Below are 16,549 nucleotides of genomic sequence, written 5' to 3' on the forward strand. Positions count from 1 at the left end.
CATCAGTTATTATTAATCTCTGGTACTTTTCCACAGTGTTTCTGCAGTCCTGTCTTCCTCCCCTCACCCCCATCCAGTCACGGCAAACTTACCCTCGCTGAGCCTGGTTCTGCTGGAGGTCTCTTCCTGTTAAAAGGGAGATTTTTCTGCCCACTCTCGCCAAGTGCTTGTTCATAGGGGGTCATAGTGGGTTTTCTCTGTACTATTTAGTGTCTTTACCTTACAAAATAAAATACCTTGAGATGACTGTTACTGTGATTTTGTGCCGTATAAATAAACTGAATTGAACTGCGCCTGAGCCAAAGTCCCTGTTGGCACTCTTGTGCGACCTGTGTGCTGCTTTGATATTTTCAATCGCAAATATGTTTTCTACCATATATTTGTCAGTCTGTGATTTTATTGTAATAGCTGCGCAGTGAACCGTGGCTAACAGACGCAGACGAGCGAGATTTCTTCCTGCAGAAACCTTGAGGCAGATACTTGATGCCCAAAGTGACGATAAAAGCAGTCAGTCATTTTTATATGAAAGGAATTAGCTGCTTTCATATAAAAATGACTGATGATGAACATTTTAGTATATCTGCATAGAAGCAAAGGAATTAATATGGGTATGATAAACAAGCAGAGCAATTAAATGATCCCATTCTACCATTTTAGCCCCTATAATGTCTTGTGAACCAGAATAATTTATATCAACACAACAGATTTTAGATTCAGATGTGTCAGGATCTGAATAATATTAATATATATAATCTAATTAGTCATGTTGGGCGGACTAGCAAAAATCTGATAAGTAATAGAATTCCTGATCATATGATTCAGCCTGTATCCTCTCAGCTGTGTGTGGTATTTGTGCAGCAGACATTCAGCTTCCTCCCCGAGCATCTCACGGACTGTACCACACCGTGGGTTCCCCCCTTTCCTCACCCTTGCAGTGGGCCGCTCCCCCTTCTTTACCGCCCACTTTGGTTGAAGCCAAAACAGAACATCATGGCGATTGATGGTAAGTAGGCCAATAACGGCTCTCCTCTCCTTTTAATTAACTTCAGCTGGAAATGATACGTGTCAGCGGTGATTTGCCTCTGCTTAAAAGTGTTCGTGAGCTCAGGAGATGAGTGCTTGGTTCGGCTGGAAGCAGTGAAAGTTGTTTTTCTAATTTTCTTTAAGGCGGCAATTTTCCTTTGCAGTGTGATAGAAGAGAGGCAGGAGGAAGCTGGAAGCGGCGCTTGCTCTGTTTGTAAAGGTGGTGCTGAAAGGAAAGCTCCACTCCGCTCTTTAAACTGCATGACATTCATTCATTCAGACCGAGCGTGTGTGTGTGTGTGTGTGTGTGTGTGTGTGTGTGTGTGTGTGTGTGCGTGCGTGCGTGTGTGTGTTAATTTCACGGAACTCGAGCTGTCATTTGGTTTGCAGTCTCGCTGCTGCACGCCTGTGCTTTACAACTCGGAGCAGAGCTCACACAAACCACATTAACGCACTGTTAATGCGGATAATGAATGCGTGATTTCTATCCCAGTGTCCACCGTGTGCTTTTACTGCTCACCTTACTCCGATTATGTAACTTTGCAGGTTGTAAGCAGCTTTGGTGCTTAGTTTGTTTTATCACTTTGGATCCCATGCTCACATTGCTGCGATACATTAAATGTCACAGGAAGGCAGACATACCATAGCTTAATGATAGATTTTTATTATTTTTTATTAATATAGAGTTCCCTTTTTTGTGTTTATAAGACAGAACCTTTTATTTATCCTATCAAGTTATGGACCAGTACAGTGAAAAGCTAGAGTCTGCACTAAAGGTGCAATCCTCCTAAGACCCGAACTCTTCCACGGCATGCATTTTTAATTTCTCTTTGATATTTGGGCATATTGAGGCCCGATGAATGTTAAAAACAAAGAATTACCAGATTATTTCTTTTACCTTATTTTTGTTTTTAAGAAAAATGAGAGCCACATATGAGGATATTTGTTTAAAATTTTGATAGAACAGTAGCAGTATAATGTCCCCGTAAGTGGATATCAGGCCTTTGTAGAGCAAAACTTAGTATTTTGGTCTACATAACCCAAAATGCAATGTCCAGTACCCCCCCTCCCTCCCCCCCTTACTGTTGCTGGTAAGGAGGAAGAGCCAGGTAAAGTTGTTGGTCCTGCCCCACTCTTTCAGTCTGCATGCTGACGTGCCCACGAGCATGGCATTTAATCCCAAATAATCTGGTTTCTTCCTGTTTTGTGAAGGTGCTGAATGCATAGGATGAAATATTGTATGAGTGTGTGCGGATGAGCATACAAGCCAGTGTTCTCCATTGTGGAGTCTTTACAGGAAGTTGCTAACATTTTTTTAATTGCATTATTTGAAACAATTCTCTATAATTTTTTTCAACCTCAAACATAACTCTAACATTTTGTTACAACATTTTTCCGCACTGACTCCCAGGCCAGTAGATCAGAGTTTTACTAGCCTCTAGTAAGTACAAATAAGCTCATTTAATTGCTTTACACACTGCTGGTTTAATCAGCACAAATATTTCAATGGTGAAAATTCATTAAATTAAATTCCTATTCCAGTTTTAGACTTGTCCCTGCAGGCATCGCTGCTAAAAAGAGAGGTGGGCAACTGCTCTCAGCCTGCGGCAAAGTTTTTGTGTCAGATTTATACAACACTAAAAATGCAGTCATTTGTAAATCTGACAAACCCAGATTTTATCCAAAGTAAAACATAGAAATCAAATCAAACGACTGTGAAAATCTATCATTGTAAGAAAATTTGAATTTGAATTTTGTATCAGGCAAGAATGGGACACCTTTCTTCTCCCAAAAGTCCAGCAGGAGGTCTCCTCAGTTCCCAGACTGTCTTGAATGGTAAACATGGCCGGGCCCCAACTTTATTGAGACATGTTGCTGCCATCAAATTCGAAAATGATCTTTTTTCCCAGTCTAATCATTTGAAATGACTTTTAAGTTCTGCTGTGAATAAAATCTGGGTTCATGAGATTGTCAAATCATTGCATTTGGTTTTTATTGATATTTTACACAGCATCACAACATTTTGGAACCAACTTTTCACAGGCATGTTCACAGGTGCAGCGGTGCTGAAAAACCCACACAGTCTATGAAATGCAGAGACAAATAAGTCAGTGTTAGTCCTTTTAAATTGATGTGTTCAGCATTTCATTGTGTGACTGTGTGAATATATGCTGGAGGATTGATTTCAGTTTAGTTAATTTAATATGTTTGATACAGTATCCTCTCCTGCTGCGTTTCCCTTTTGTTTAGTATGTAGAATATCAGAGTTGGGCATGGAAATTCAGAAATGTTGCCCACCTACCCGGGCAGTATCCAAGCTTATCGATTCTTGATTCTTTGCACAGTACACAGAAGATAAGAAGCCGGATGCTTTTTATCTTTCTACTATTAAACCTGTAAAAATAAACATATGTGGACCTACGTTTTTCAACACAGAAAACTGAGGCAACATAAAAACATCACTAATGGCACTGGTGTCATCTAAATCTCATTATCTTAGCATCTGAAACTGTAAAGTTATAAAGTTCTCGCTAGTCTTTGGAGGGAGGTGATAAAATAATAGGTCGTGAGGAATACAGGACAGCAGAGATCACCTCTAGAAAACAGCACAGTGACGTGAACTCCAGCTGTAATCTAGGCAAATAGACCATGCATTCTCTTTGGGCCTTCGGGCTCTGATCAGCACATAAAGTAAAGAAACACTTTAAGCGTGAGAGTCATTCATGTGTGATGGAAGAGCTAAATTTGCTGCTGCAGCTTTGTTTATCAGTTTGCTTTTTTTGTCTAAAATTTTAACAACAGGTTCAGACTTTAAACAAAACAGTCACGTGGATGAAACATGTCAGAAAACAATTAGTGGTCACTAAATATATTAGAAAGGCGTAGGTCACCGGCTCTGTTCTGCCACCATCATGCCTCCTCCTTCATGCCATCTGACATAGAGCTTTATTCAACCACACCCGTAACCTCAACTTCCTCACTAGCATTAGTCAGCAAAGTGCCGTTTCCTGAAGAGTAGTGGTTTGCTGGAGCTAGTCGGCCCCGCCGAGATTTATGGAGCAGCTGTGGGGCTGACTGACACCTGCAGCATCCAGGGATCGGTCTCTCGGCACCAGTGGGAGGCTGTGTTTCTGTCTGTACTTGTGATGTTAGGTTGGGTGAACGTCACGAGGTGTTGGAAAACACAAGTCGATTAATTTCAAGGCAACGAATTGAGCTGTGGGGAAGGCATTGTTTAGATCACAGCACATCATCTAATTTAAAGGGATATTTCTGATGAATAATTTACGAGCTTTTTAAAGGAGAATTAGTCTCTCAGTAAGAAACCACTTAAAACTGAGCACAAGCTAATGGACCAGATTAAACACCGGCCATGCTAATATTGCATGTGTCTTTTAGATGAACGTTTTCAGTAATCTCTGAAACTTGCGGCATTCGTGCTGTTTATCAAGTTACACGTGCACAATGTCAGCTACGTTTGCAGACTGGTGTTCAGACACCCGCGCAGACTGTTGTTACTTGTCTCTCCGCTCGCATTATGCAAGTTTTACTTTATATCACCAACAAACAGTCGCTCATTTTCTGCATCAAAGTGTACCGGTTTGCACAGCTGTCATCTACTTTTCAACCCTCCTCGGAGAGGACGTGTCAGCCGCCTGTTGGGACAGCAGCTCCAGCTAATGGCAGGAGATGGTGTAACATCTTAGAACTAAAAGGCAAGCAAGGCTGCTGTGCTTCAATAATATAGGAAAGATTTCTTCAATCAACTGTCATTTCTGGTGCAAGATAGTAGAGCAGTGTTTAAACTGCTGGTTGAGGAATGACGCACAACTCTTAATATCAAGATCACTGGCCAGTGAAACTCCTTCTGTGCTGTCAACACTTTTAATAATGTAGTGTATAAATCACTTTAAACCGCAAAGACATGCAAAGGATTTATTCTTGAATTAAATATTAGAAAAAGTGGTGAAAAAAACAAAACAAATTTCAATTTATTTTCAGTTAAATGTCTAAAAAGAAAAGAAACGAAGGGATATCAGCAACTTTACTTGGGCAGTCTGTCTGTGTGTATTAACACCTATCCAGGTATATTTTGCAGCTCACGTTAGCTTTTTTATTTTAATGATTAATCACTGGGTAATTCTCTTTCTTGGCCTGCAGCTGACTGGCCTTACTGTTTCTCCTCTGATCTGCATTAAGAAGGAGGGTCAGTCTAACCACGACCTGCTGCAGGTTGAGAGCTGGTTCTTATGCTGCTCCATCAGTTTTACCAGAGCAAAGCAAAGATGCACATGTTGCACGTTGCAGACAAGAATCAGTTATTTTTAAATCTTTCATTTTAGAAAGCCTGTATGTATTCAGCTTCTCATACACCCATCTCTTCATCTATAAACACAATAGGAATCTGTGGGAAAAGCAGCAAATTCTCACATTTAAGAAGCCGGAGGGAGTCAGTTTGCAGAAGCTTTTTCGCACTTGAATGGGAGATGAATTTAAAGAGGAAACTGGCAGGAACATTATAAGCATTGTTAATTTTTTCATTTTTAGCCCGAAGGCTTGAGTGAAGTGCGGCTCTCCAATTTCACCTACCTTGATGCCTGAAGGCTACTTTAGAGAGTACTGGGAGACTTTAATAATGTATTCAGTGACATTCAGCTTTGTCATCAGCTCTGTTTATTTTACTAATGCGCCGCTGAATCGCCTTAAATCACCATTATCAAAGCCTGCTGCTTCCCAAATGTTAGAGCTCCTAAAGCATCACTTTTGGACATGCCCGGCACGCTGTTTGTGAAAAGATCACTGAGCAGTTTAAAGGAGCTTGTGAAATTTTAAAAATCTCTGAAAGTAGTCTTTAATTTGCTTAAAAGGGACCAATTTTGCAGAAACCAAATGTTATGTCGACGGGCTCCACTGCATGCATCAGCTCCTGCAACAAGCTGTACTCAGATCGACTGGAAAATGGATTTCACATATCCTGGTTAAGTCCGGCTCTCTGGCTGGCAGATCGAAAGCGGGCAGCTCGTGTGCGTGCTGTTCTGTCTGCGCGGCGTGCATGAAGACTTGTCGAATCCTCAGCTAGAGCCAAGTGCAGAGTAGGCAGGCCAGGGTGTGTTGAGCTGTGGAAATATTATGTGTTAAGTGGAGCTCTACGTGCTGACATTTAGACTTCCAAATCGAAGTGAAATCCCTGCCAGGTCACTTTGCTTCTGGCACCTTTTTTCCACCGGTTTTGCCAGTTAGAAATATACGACTGTTCCATATGTCATTTTAGATCTGATAGACAAAACATCTGAAAACATTAGGCCCGTGCTTCCTCTGGACTGGAGACTCCATCTCCATTTTCCTCTCCATCTTCATGACATGCCACTGTTTGTTATTGCAGAGCGAGAAACAGGATGTGAGGCGATGATTGCCAGTATCTGCCGACCATTTGAGATGAAACAAACTGTGAGACAGTGTAGCTGGAAAAGAGCACATGCTCCTTGGAAAGCAGTTATTATTGTTAATTCATTATATGATGCTCCAATTAAAGTTCATCCCATATTTTTAGAAAAAACTGGATGAACTGACCACGTGAGGTGTTGCATGCAGTGAGAAACCTGTGGACAATTTTCACCTGTTGATTTGCTTTAGCTGTTTTTGCTAATTGGTTTGTTTTCAGGTTAACTTTAAGATGCAGTGTTTAAATCTAACGGCATGAGGATTTCTGTTGTCTCCACGAAACATTTGAACAAATCTCTGGTTAACACAACTCAGCATTACCTGCTAAAAATATCTCCCCCAACAGCTGGTAGAGTCCAAAATGAAGTTTTTTGGTCCATATTGACATAATAGCATCACACTGATACTACACATTTGTCAGGTGCTCATCCATGATGAAAAACACTCAGACCAGTCCATCTGGCACCACATTCAAAGTTACTTAAAGGAGCGGTCCCCAACCCTTGGGCCATGGACTGGTCCCGGTCTGTGAGTCGTTGCGAGAGTTGAGGCTCGGGTTGACATTTATGGTTTTCAGGGTTTTTATTGTTTGTTTGTTTTTTAAATCATTTTTATCCTTAACTCAGGTTCCCTGGGTTTTTTCCTGTGCATCATGAATAAATGTTCGGGGTTTTTTTTGGTATCAGCACTGGTTTTATTTTGTTGTATTTATCTGCAACACTTTAAAGGCCGGTCCGTTAAAATATTGTTGGACAAAAACCGGTCGGTCCGTGGTGCAAAAAAGTTTGGGGACTGCTGACTAAAGTACTATTTTTTTCCTCCTGAAAAGAAGGAGGAGAGGGACCTGCTTTGAACTTCAGCAGATCATGTTGACCAAATCTACATGCCTAAATTATCTGATCAGCTGCCATGTGATTGGCTGATCGGATATTTGCGTCGAAGCAGTTGAATGGTGTACTGACTGAAGTGGCCAGAGAATGTGTTTATCTACCTATTTTCAGAGGTGGGAAAAAGAAAACATCACCTAAACTGCCAGCTCAATTGACCGAGCAAAGACGTTGTATTAATGTTAAATTGTCATCTTCACTGTTGGAGTATTCAGCATTATATATTTGAACTTTGATGGTGACTGGTTTTGTCATTTATGGTACGTAAACAAAAGTTAAAATTGTTAATGAGCTAACAGAAATAGTCTATCTGGACTGAGACAGGCTGACAGGAACCTGAAAGGACTTTCTGTTAAATCTGTTTAACAGATTAACTAAATTAAACTCACTGGTTTGATTAAGAACACTGTCAGGTGTCATTATCAGCTTCCAAGACTTGATTAATCCTGGACTAAAAGGAAAGGCACTGAAGGCTTCCACAGAAAAACTTTGACTTGTTTATATTGTAAGATGAAGATGAAATGTGGACACAGACCTCACTCTTCTGCGTGGTTTCAGACTCTTGTCTTTAACTGTTTATCTCTCGCAGGATGGGAAGCTTTTAATGAGCAAGCAGGTTTTTTCCAGAGTGTATGTTTCCCTTGGACGCGTTCACGTGGTCCATGTGTTTTACCCGCTGGCACAACAAAGATACAAAGATGAATCAACAATGCTTTTGCTGTATATTTGATTTTCCTGTCATTTCAGCGCTTGTTATCCATTTGAGGCAGACTGAGGGATTTGTTACTGGGAGGATTTTGTGCAGTTTAGCGACTGATTGGCTGTCCACTTGGCATAGGACCAACGAGGGAGGCTGGCAAAAAAATAAAACCGATTATAAGCAAGTAGAGCAAATGTTAATTCATAGCTCATTGTGACATCGACAGACTTTGTTCCAGCAGCAACATCCAGAGACAGATTGAGGTTTAAATATAACAGCTGTGGGCTGATTTGGAGATAATTGTCTGTCATCTTAATTTCATGTTCAAGCTATTAACATCTTATGAGTGACGCTAAATTAGGCAAATCAGGTCTAAAAATAAAGAATCAACTTTAGTATGTTTAAAGAAATGTTTCCATCCGCTGGGATGTTGGATGCTACTGTATTACGAAGCTGTGATTTCACACCGGGAAGGAAACCCAGTTCAGCAGACCATGCTGTGGAGATGTAGGTATGAAGGAAACTAGTGCTGCTTTGCCATCTTAGAGCTGAGCTGTTGGTAAAGTAGGCTAATCTTTATTATACTGTATCAACCAGCAGCTAATTGGCTTAGCTGGAGCTTATTCTGAACTCATCGCAGCACAAACATGTTTCATGAACAGCCTGATGTGGCACGACTTTCCCTCCTGCAGCTTCAAGAAAGACATTTAGTGATTTTCCTGCACGTGACTCAGTTCCCTATGTACACTCAGTTGTACTCACCTATTTTTGGCTATTTGTTTAATATAATTTATTAATAAACGAACCGAAAGAGATCGTTTAAATTAGTCATTCAGCATTTTTTCACATACACATTAAAAAGTCAGGGGATTTCTGGTGAATAAAAAGAAAATAACCTTCTTGCTACTTGTTTAATTCAAACATTTTTTTATCAGGCATACCAAATATAACTTTGATTGTTAACAAGAGAAACACAACAAGTTTGTCTCCCTGAGTTTTCTTTTCATAACACTTCCTTTTCTGCACCGACCTCAAACAGGAAAAATTATCTGTCCGTTTTTGTTTTAGCTGAACTTTCTGTGCCGCAGCCTGAGTTCATCCATCTCTCCTGGCCAGACACGTACGCCTCGGCAGCCTGATTACAGGAGGCAGGTCGAGGAGATTCCTTAAAAAATCTGGGACAAACTCTATAAATGCTCCCAGTCTGGCCCCAGACGTCTGAATGAGGAAAGACTGGGAAGCCACAGACTTCACCTTGATTTAGTTTGCAGTAGCAAGACATGCTCCCTGGTGAAAGAAGGGGGATAAACAAGAACCTCAATCTTCATGCCGTGTTTTAATGACAGCGGGCAACTTGTTTGGAAATCATGTGATCATGCGAGCTTCTATGTAATGACAAAAGCCTGTCTGTCCTTTTACATCATCAGCACACCTGTAAACTTACTGCATAAATCAGATTTTTTCTTCTCATTTCTGAATTGTAATATTAAAAGCGAAGTTTACACACCGAAGCTTATCTGGAGTCTCTTATCTACACATACATTAATTCTTATTCTTATTTTTATATTTCTATGACAGTATGTTTGCACTGAAGCACCGCAGCAATTTCCTAATGTTGTAAACCTGCTCAACATTTGGCAATAAAACCCTTTCTGATTCTGATTCTGATACGTCTGATTGTATGTGAAGGACTGGGGAGGAATTTTCTTCAAAAATTCTGTAGCTACATCATCCATCGTTTATATTGTCGACTGTGCTTGTCATGAGTTGCGACAGGAAAAGGGAGATAATAAATGGACTGGTAGCCTGTTAATATGCTGCTCTGTTTTTTTTGCTTGTACTGAATAAGTGCTGTTGGACTACAACCCAAATTCACACACATTGATGCGGAGCTTTATCGAAGCTTTAAAGTCACTTTTAATGTATCACAGAAACACTGAAACACCAGTGGATTCCTGTAATCTGCTTTGTAGTTGGTTGGTAAAGGTTTTGCTTTGTCATGGAGAGACTAGTCAGTTTTGTGACATGAGCATTGGAATGCAACAATGCCAACTGAAATGGCTGTTTCAAGTTTTTATCAGCTAAATATTTGGCTGGTAGCGCGATACGAGCAACCAGCACTGCGGACTGGCAACGGGGAAAATGTTATTTTTGACAAACATGAAGTCTGTGTGTTTATTGTGTGTGTGTGTGTGAGATGAGTGAAGGAGGAATGAAAAAGGAGCATCCTCCCACACACAGCTGCCAAATCGAACAGCAGATCCGTCCTCGGCTGCTTGTTTGGCAGGAAAGATTTCAGGCGCAACTTTCTTAAGAAGCTGTGTTTACATGCAGTAACTATCTGTCACACACCGGCTCAGGTCTTCAGGTTTTATCAGGTTTTCTGTGGCATTGGGTTAATGGATTGATAGCACTTCCTGAGGCTGTTTGAGCAGCGATGAGTTGCTTTCATGTTCACGGAAAACTGATGGTGGTGCTAATGATGCTGCGTGTTAGCTGTAACAGTGTGAGAGCTGGATGTGGCCATGTTAGGAAGCCTGAGGTCTTTACTGTGAATCGATTTCAACATAGCCAGGTTATCTCGATGCTATCTGAATTCACTTACCATTCAATAGTCAAAGCGTTTATTGTCACGTGTGCACAGAAAAAGCATTTCTCTGTACAATGAACAAATAGATAAAATACAAATAGCATGGATAAATAAATGGAGACCAAAAAAATTGAATTTGAAAATAGATTTATGTGCAAAACAATGGCAATCAAAATAAGCGGTGACACTATTCATAACTTCCCTTCAACTCATTCATGTCACCTAAAGGTAAACCTGTTTCTCCATCACCTGTTCAGCTCTGATGATTCAGTAAGGACATCTCCTGGTTTCATCTTCATGTTTCCCTCTCACCAAACCGACATAATGATCAGCAGCTTTTACAGCTGTGGCTCCAGCAAACATCAGCTGATACTAGAAATTAATATTAAATAAATTCTAACAACAGCTGATCAAGCTTAAACGTGCTGCTGTTGTGTACCGCGACATCCGCTGGTTTCCTCTTTCTGGCGCAAAGTGGGCGATAAACAAACAAGAGAGAAAAGCCGATCAGCTGATCACTGATCACTTTCATGATTGAATGAGAGAAGAAGAGGCAGCTGTGCTCATAAAGACGCAGAATAAATCCAGCTTTGTGTCTTTTTTCATTGTAGCTGAAGTCCGGGACAAACTGTGTTCCTTTTCACCTCGATACGAAACGTGTAATATTTTCTCTGAATACGAGACGATTCCGTTTTTTAGGGGACGGGTCACGGTTGGCAACTCTACTAACTAACCTTATGAATAAAATAAAGTTCACTATCAGTAAAATCATAGCACCCACCAAGCTGTATAGAAACTCCGTCATGCTAGCCAGTACACAGTACGAGTTATTGTAACTGACGGTAAAAAGTCAGCAAAACGAAAATAAACTCCACCTAAACTTGGTTTATATCTGACCCAGATAGACTGCAGGTCATAACTTCTTACATGAAGTTCAGTTCACCTGACATTCGGACCGGCAGCTGCCTTGGGTCTCTCCTCCTTCTGCCTCCCCTCTCCCTCATCCACCTGGCCTCTTGTGGCAGCTCCGAATGTTACTCCTCTTGTGGCAGCTCCGCCATAGCCACCACCAAACAACCAATCCACCACCTCTCATTGTTTCTACTGTTATAAAAAAAATAAAAAATGAAACAAATCATTGGCGCATAAAAACGAAAAATCACCATCGGCCCACCGGCCAGTCCAGCTATGGTAGTAATATATAAATACACTTGTTTTTGACCTGGCGAGCTTTGACTCTGACCCTCTGCTGGCCATCAAAGGGAAGGCAGGTTTAAGGTAATTCAATGTTGGCCTCTCTCTTGACCTCTCTGTTTAGAGAGGACCTGGCGTCCACATATGTGGACATCACATTTTGGGTTGTCTAGACCAAAATACTAAATTTTGCTCTACAAGGGCCTGATATCCACTTAGGAGGACATTATACTGCCACTGTTCTATCGAGATTTACAACGAATGGCGTCTTATTTGGATCTCATTTTTCTCAGAAACAAAAAACATAAAAAAACAAAGAACTTTTACTTTTGTACACTTTTATATTTTATAATTTTGGCATCCCATTTTAAAGTAGCCTTTTTTCTCATTTGTTGGATTTAATTTGATACGCTTTGATAGTTTCACATCTTTTTCTTTTTTTTTCACTGACAAACCGACCTGGACTTTCCACCGTTTCATTGTTAGCTTGGCACAAGTAATGCTCTGAAGTAAAGGTCTAGATTCTTTGGCTTTACGCTGCTGTGATGCCTTTTGTTTCAGTGCTTTCAGCCTTTTGTTGCCTTTGTTCAGCCCTGTACAAACCACTACACTGTCTGAATTCAGCCAGAGCTGCTCAACCTGTAGGCAGATCCCAGAGGCAGCCGTTGAGCTCAGAGACCGGGAGGCCCTCACAAGTGTGAGTAATAGTTCTGAATTACAGTCACCGTCTGAAAGGCCGTCTGCGGCAGAAAGCTGCTGTGAACTCTCTGTAAAGAGTTTGAAAAACGGTGACTGGGTGTCTACCTCATGATATACTGAAGCTTAGGTGGGTGCCCACTGCTGAGCTCACCGTGGAGCTGCCATCCATCGAGTCCGGCCCGCTGGGCTGACAGAGTGTTGATAAAACTCAGACCGACAGAGAACGTCAGCGGCTGAACTGTTGTCTGATGCCAGACTTTCAGATCAAACTCCCTTAACTATTTGTTTGGTTGTTCCCATTTTTATTATGATTGAATAACAGCATGAGATACTGTATTGTTTATGCAACAATCAAACTGTGATACACGAGTGTGTGGTTTATTCCAGGATATGCAGAGGGATTAAAAGACACCCTGTGCTTCCAGTTTTTTTTCTCATGGATAAGGATCAGTGGTGCTTTGTGCAGTCAGATCCATTTTCAATCCATGTTTAGTGAGCCAGCGAGCTGCAGTCAGATGGATTTAAGGATGTTTTAAAATGTTGAGCCTTTGTTTTGCACAAAGATACACAGTTAAATATCTTACAATCTTATGTTGTGGGCTTTTTAAATGTCAGAGGGGCTGCAGACTGACTGCATGTATACTCAGGTTTGGCTTTGAAGGTGATTCCTTACAGGTTTAATGCTCCCTAAAAGAAAAGTCTTTAGAGTTTTGTTGTAAGCGAACATCTTAAACCACTGCACATTTCTAATGTTGTTTTAATATTGAGTTAGTATGTTAAAGTTTGTATAAGTAAGGACGTAATGATGAGTAATGATGATTGATTTTTTTAGCGACTGAAATAAATAATGGAATGGAATAAATAATTTATATTATGGCTGAAATGTAAGAAAAATGCTAATGCAGTCATGAAATCAAACCAAGTTTATTCTCCAATTGGTGTTTTCAAAATGTTAAGCACTGTCCCTTCCACTGTGACCCCTCAGCACAGGTATTTAAACTGGTATTTTTTTCTCTTAAACTCTTCACTAAAGGTGCAATCGTACCCAAAAAAATCATAATCAAAATCATGTTACATCTCGGAAAACTCATGTTGGAAATAACTGATTGTTAGAGGCTGAAAATGTACACAAGTAAAAGCTTGATAATTATTATAATTCATTATTCACATTTCATTTCAGAAGATTTTTTTATTGAATGATGATACACAGTGAACGTTTATCATGAAGGATGGTAAACAATGAAAGGATGACATATGTGTTTAGACACTGAAAGCTGGTAGGTTATAATGATGAACCAGGGAACCCAGTGAAAAGTACTCTGCAGCACACTTAGCTTAGCATAAAGTCTAGAAGCAAAAAAACAATTTCTACCCATATAAATTAAATGAACGATAAATATTGTGTTAATTAAAGATAGAGCTGGGCTGGAATAGTTTGTCCACTTTAAGGATTCGTGCTAACCCTTCTCCTAGTTTTGAACAGTTGTTACATATTTACTCATTTCTTTTCAGTTCTTGTGTTATTTCCTGTGCTTTGCTTGTTCAGAGTGAGACTGTGCAGGTAAAGTAGATGATTCAACTCTGGGCAATGTGCTGTAAGCTCCACACATGTATGCACACCACACACTTGTGGTATGCACATAAGAAACACAAACCATGCACATTGCGTACAAAAATAATAATAATGTAAATACTGCGAATCCATGTACATGTTGTAATTACTCTAAAGGCTGCTCTTGTATCAGTGTAAATGACCCTGCTACAAGTGTATGTGTATATATATGTTGTGTGTATATTTTGTATATACATACGCATACTGTTTGCACTTCGGATTAGATGGCAAACTTTCATTGTTTTTAGTAATGTACTTTTCAATGACAGTCTGACTGAATGTAGCTTAATTTAAAAGGTAGTGAAGTTAAGCTGAAGCTCACATAACCAGCTATTGTGCATAATTGTGCAATAAAACTTTAATAAATGCAAGAAGGATGTTTCTGTGTTAATCGTCCACATCCAGCTGTCACCATCCAGTCACTGTCTGTGTCTTCTATCCGTGTTATTCCTGTCCTTCTGTGGAAGTGTGTCCGAATGCGTCTCAACATATTTAAATGTGCGGCTGTGATGTTTTTGTCTTGTGTTCCCTCCATCGCGGCGTGGCTCATTGAAACTGCATTGTCTTTCCAGGTGGCGAGCGTAACTGTGGAGTACATGAGCTGATCTGCGTCAGAAAAGGTAGGGCAGATCAGAGCTCTGGGAGGTTGACCTTTGACCCATGCACTGCACCTCCCCCTCCACCTGTCTGATCATTTATCACCACTGAAAAACATCTGTGTGTTTGTTTCTGGCTGTTTCGAGTCGTGTTTACTGTTGGTCTGCTGTACTGTTTCGTTCTGTGTGCTCACTGCTTGTGTTCATGGTGTTTGTAAAGCTTGTAAAAGGTGATCAGTTAGAATTATCTGATGTTGCATCTGTGATGTATAAACGCTTGTGACACAAGAAGTCGCCTTTTTATTTCTATAAAATAATTCTTTTTTTAACAGGTATGTTTGTGTTTGTCATAGTTAGCGTTTCCTTTATGTATGACCAAGTTTCTAAGATGCTCCAATGTCATGATTTATGGTTTTTATACATTTTTCTGAACAGAAGAGTTACAGTATGCTAGCATCGTTTTGACACTGAACTAGATAAACTGTTGTCATGGCAGCCACGCAGCAGTCATGATGTCACTTTTGCTGCGTGCTTTCATTTGTGATGGTAGCAATTTGCAGCCAGCTTTATTTCAATTGCAGTGAACAAAAATAATGCTTGCAGAGCTGTAGCATTTTAAACATTTGATGTGTTTGCAAAGGTTAAAGCTAAAAGCTAAAATGAGATACCCAATTATGGAATAATTACCTATAAATTATAACATCCGCTTGTTGCTCTGATAACAGAAGCATTTAAATTCCATTTTTATTTAACGAATTAATTTTTTTTTAAAATATGCATGACAGATTTTTTTAATTAAATAATTAAAGCATTGAAAAAAACAATTCACCCTTCCAGTACTCCAAGATGCCACGATAGGTTTACTTCTATTTCATATTAAGCAGTCAGCTGGTCACTCAGAAGTTCAGCTTTACCTCTAGTTAACACTTTGTTTTAATTGATCTAACACAGTTATTCACCGTAATATCACAAACAGATTGTATGTAATTGCAAACTTGACAATATTCAATTCCAAATTGATAGCAGACTGGCTCCATCTTATTTCCATTTTATTGCCGTCTCAGTGCACTAAAGCATTTTATTGTATGGGGAATGAAATGTTTAGAATAAATGCAAATAATGCTTAATTAGAATCCAAAAAATCATGTTTTGTTAAGCAACAACTATTAGATGGGATTTCAATGATACCAGATAACAAGTTACTATAATTACATAATTGCATGTAAGGAAACACCAAAGTTAATGTTATTATAAAGTTATTACAAATTGGTTTTCTGTTCTCTGTTCTGTTTGTCTAAAGAATTTCAGTAATGAAATTGGGCGCTTATTAATGTAATCAGGGAAGTCTTCATGTGGCGAGCAATTTAAATAATCTGAAATATTTTATTTACCATGTTGGTAAAGAAGTGGCAAAAAGTCCTTGTAAAACTCTACGGTATTCAAGCGCGGAGATTTATTGTTCAGCATCTGGTGGGTGTAACCACAAGCTTTTCTTAGTTCATCTGCAGTGAGTGGTTTGTTTAAATGTAACTCACCGAAGGGAGCTACGAAACGTCAGAGCAGTGTCAGACGATAATATAAAAGTACATATATGTCGTTACACTGACTACATCATGCGTACTTAAAAAGTGGGAGGCAGGCCATGAAGGTTTGAGTGAAAGTATGTGTGTATTTGTTTATGACAGAGTATGATGGGACATAAAAACAGCTTCTTGAACATTAGTTTAGATTTAGTGTTGGATGGTTCAGGCTTTCAGAGATTTAGGAGGAGAACGATGAGTTTGTAGCTGCCCAGTTTTACTCATA

The 16,549-nt window shown here is 39.8% G+C and overlaps 1 protein-coding gene across 4 annotated transcripts in view; it reads left to right on the forward strand.

Annotated features, from left to right (window-relative positions):
- Nucleotides 1-881: 881 nt before the first annotated feature.
- Nucleotides 882-16,549, forward strand: part of syt14a (synaptotagmin XIVa) — a 55,346-nt gene continuing 39,678 nt past the window's right edge. The window contains exons 1-2 of one of the 4 annotated variants that reach the window (XM_042220778.1): nt 883-1,003; nt 14,720-14,767. In XM_042220778.1, the coding sequence (XP_042076712.1) occupies nt 991-1,003; nt 14,720-14,767 (61 nt within the window). In that variant the 5' untranslated portion in view covers nt 883-990. Of the gene's footprint in view, nt 1,004-14,719; nt 14,768-16,549 lie in introns of all 4 variants that reach the window. The other 3 variants (XM_005922267.3, XM_005922268.3, XM_042220779.1) reach the window with 3 other exon arrangements.

The sequence above is a fragment of the Haplochromis burtoni genome, unplaced genomic scaffold (genome assembly GCF_018398535.1).
Source record: "Haplochromis burtoni strain Fernald_Lab_line unplaced genomic scaffold, NCSU_Asbu1 Contig_55, whole genome shotgun sequence".
NCBI lineage: Eukaryota > Metazoa > Chordata > Actinopteri > Cichliformes > Cichlidae > Haplochromis > Haplochromis burtoni.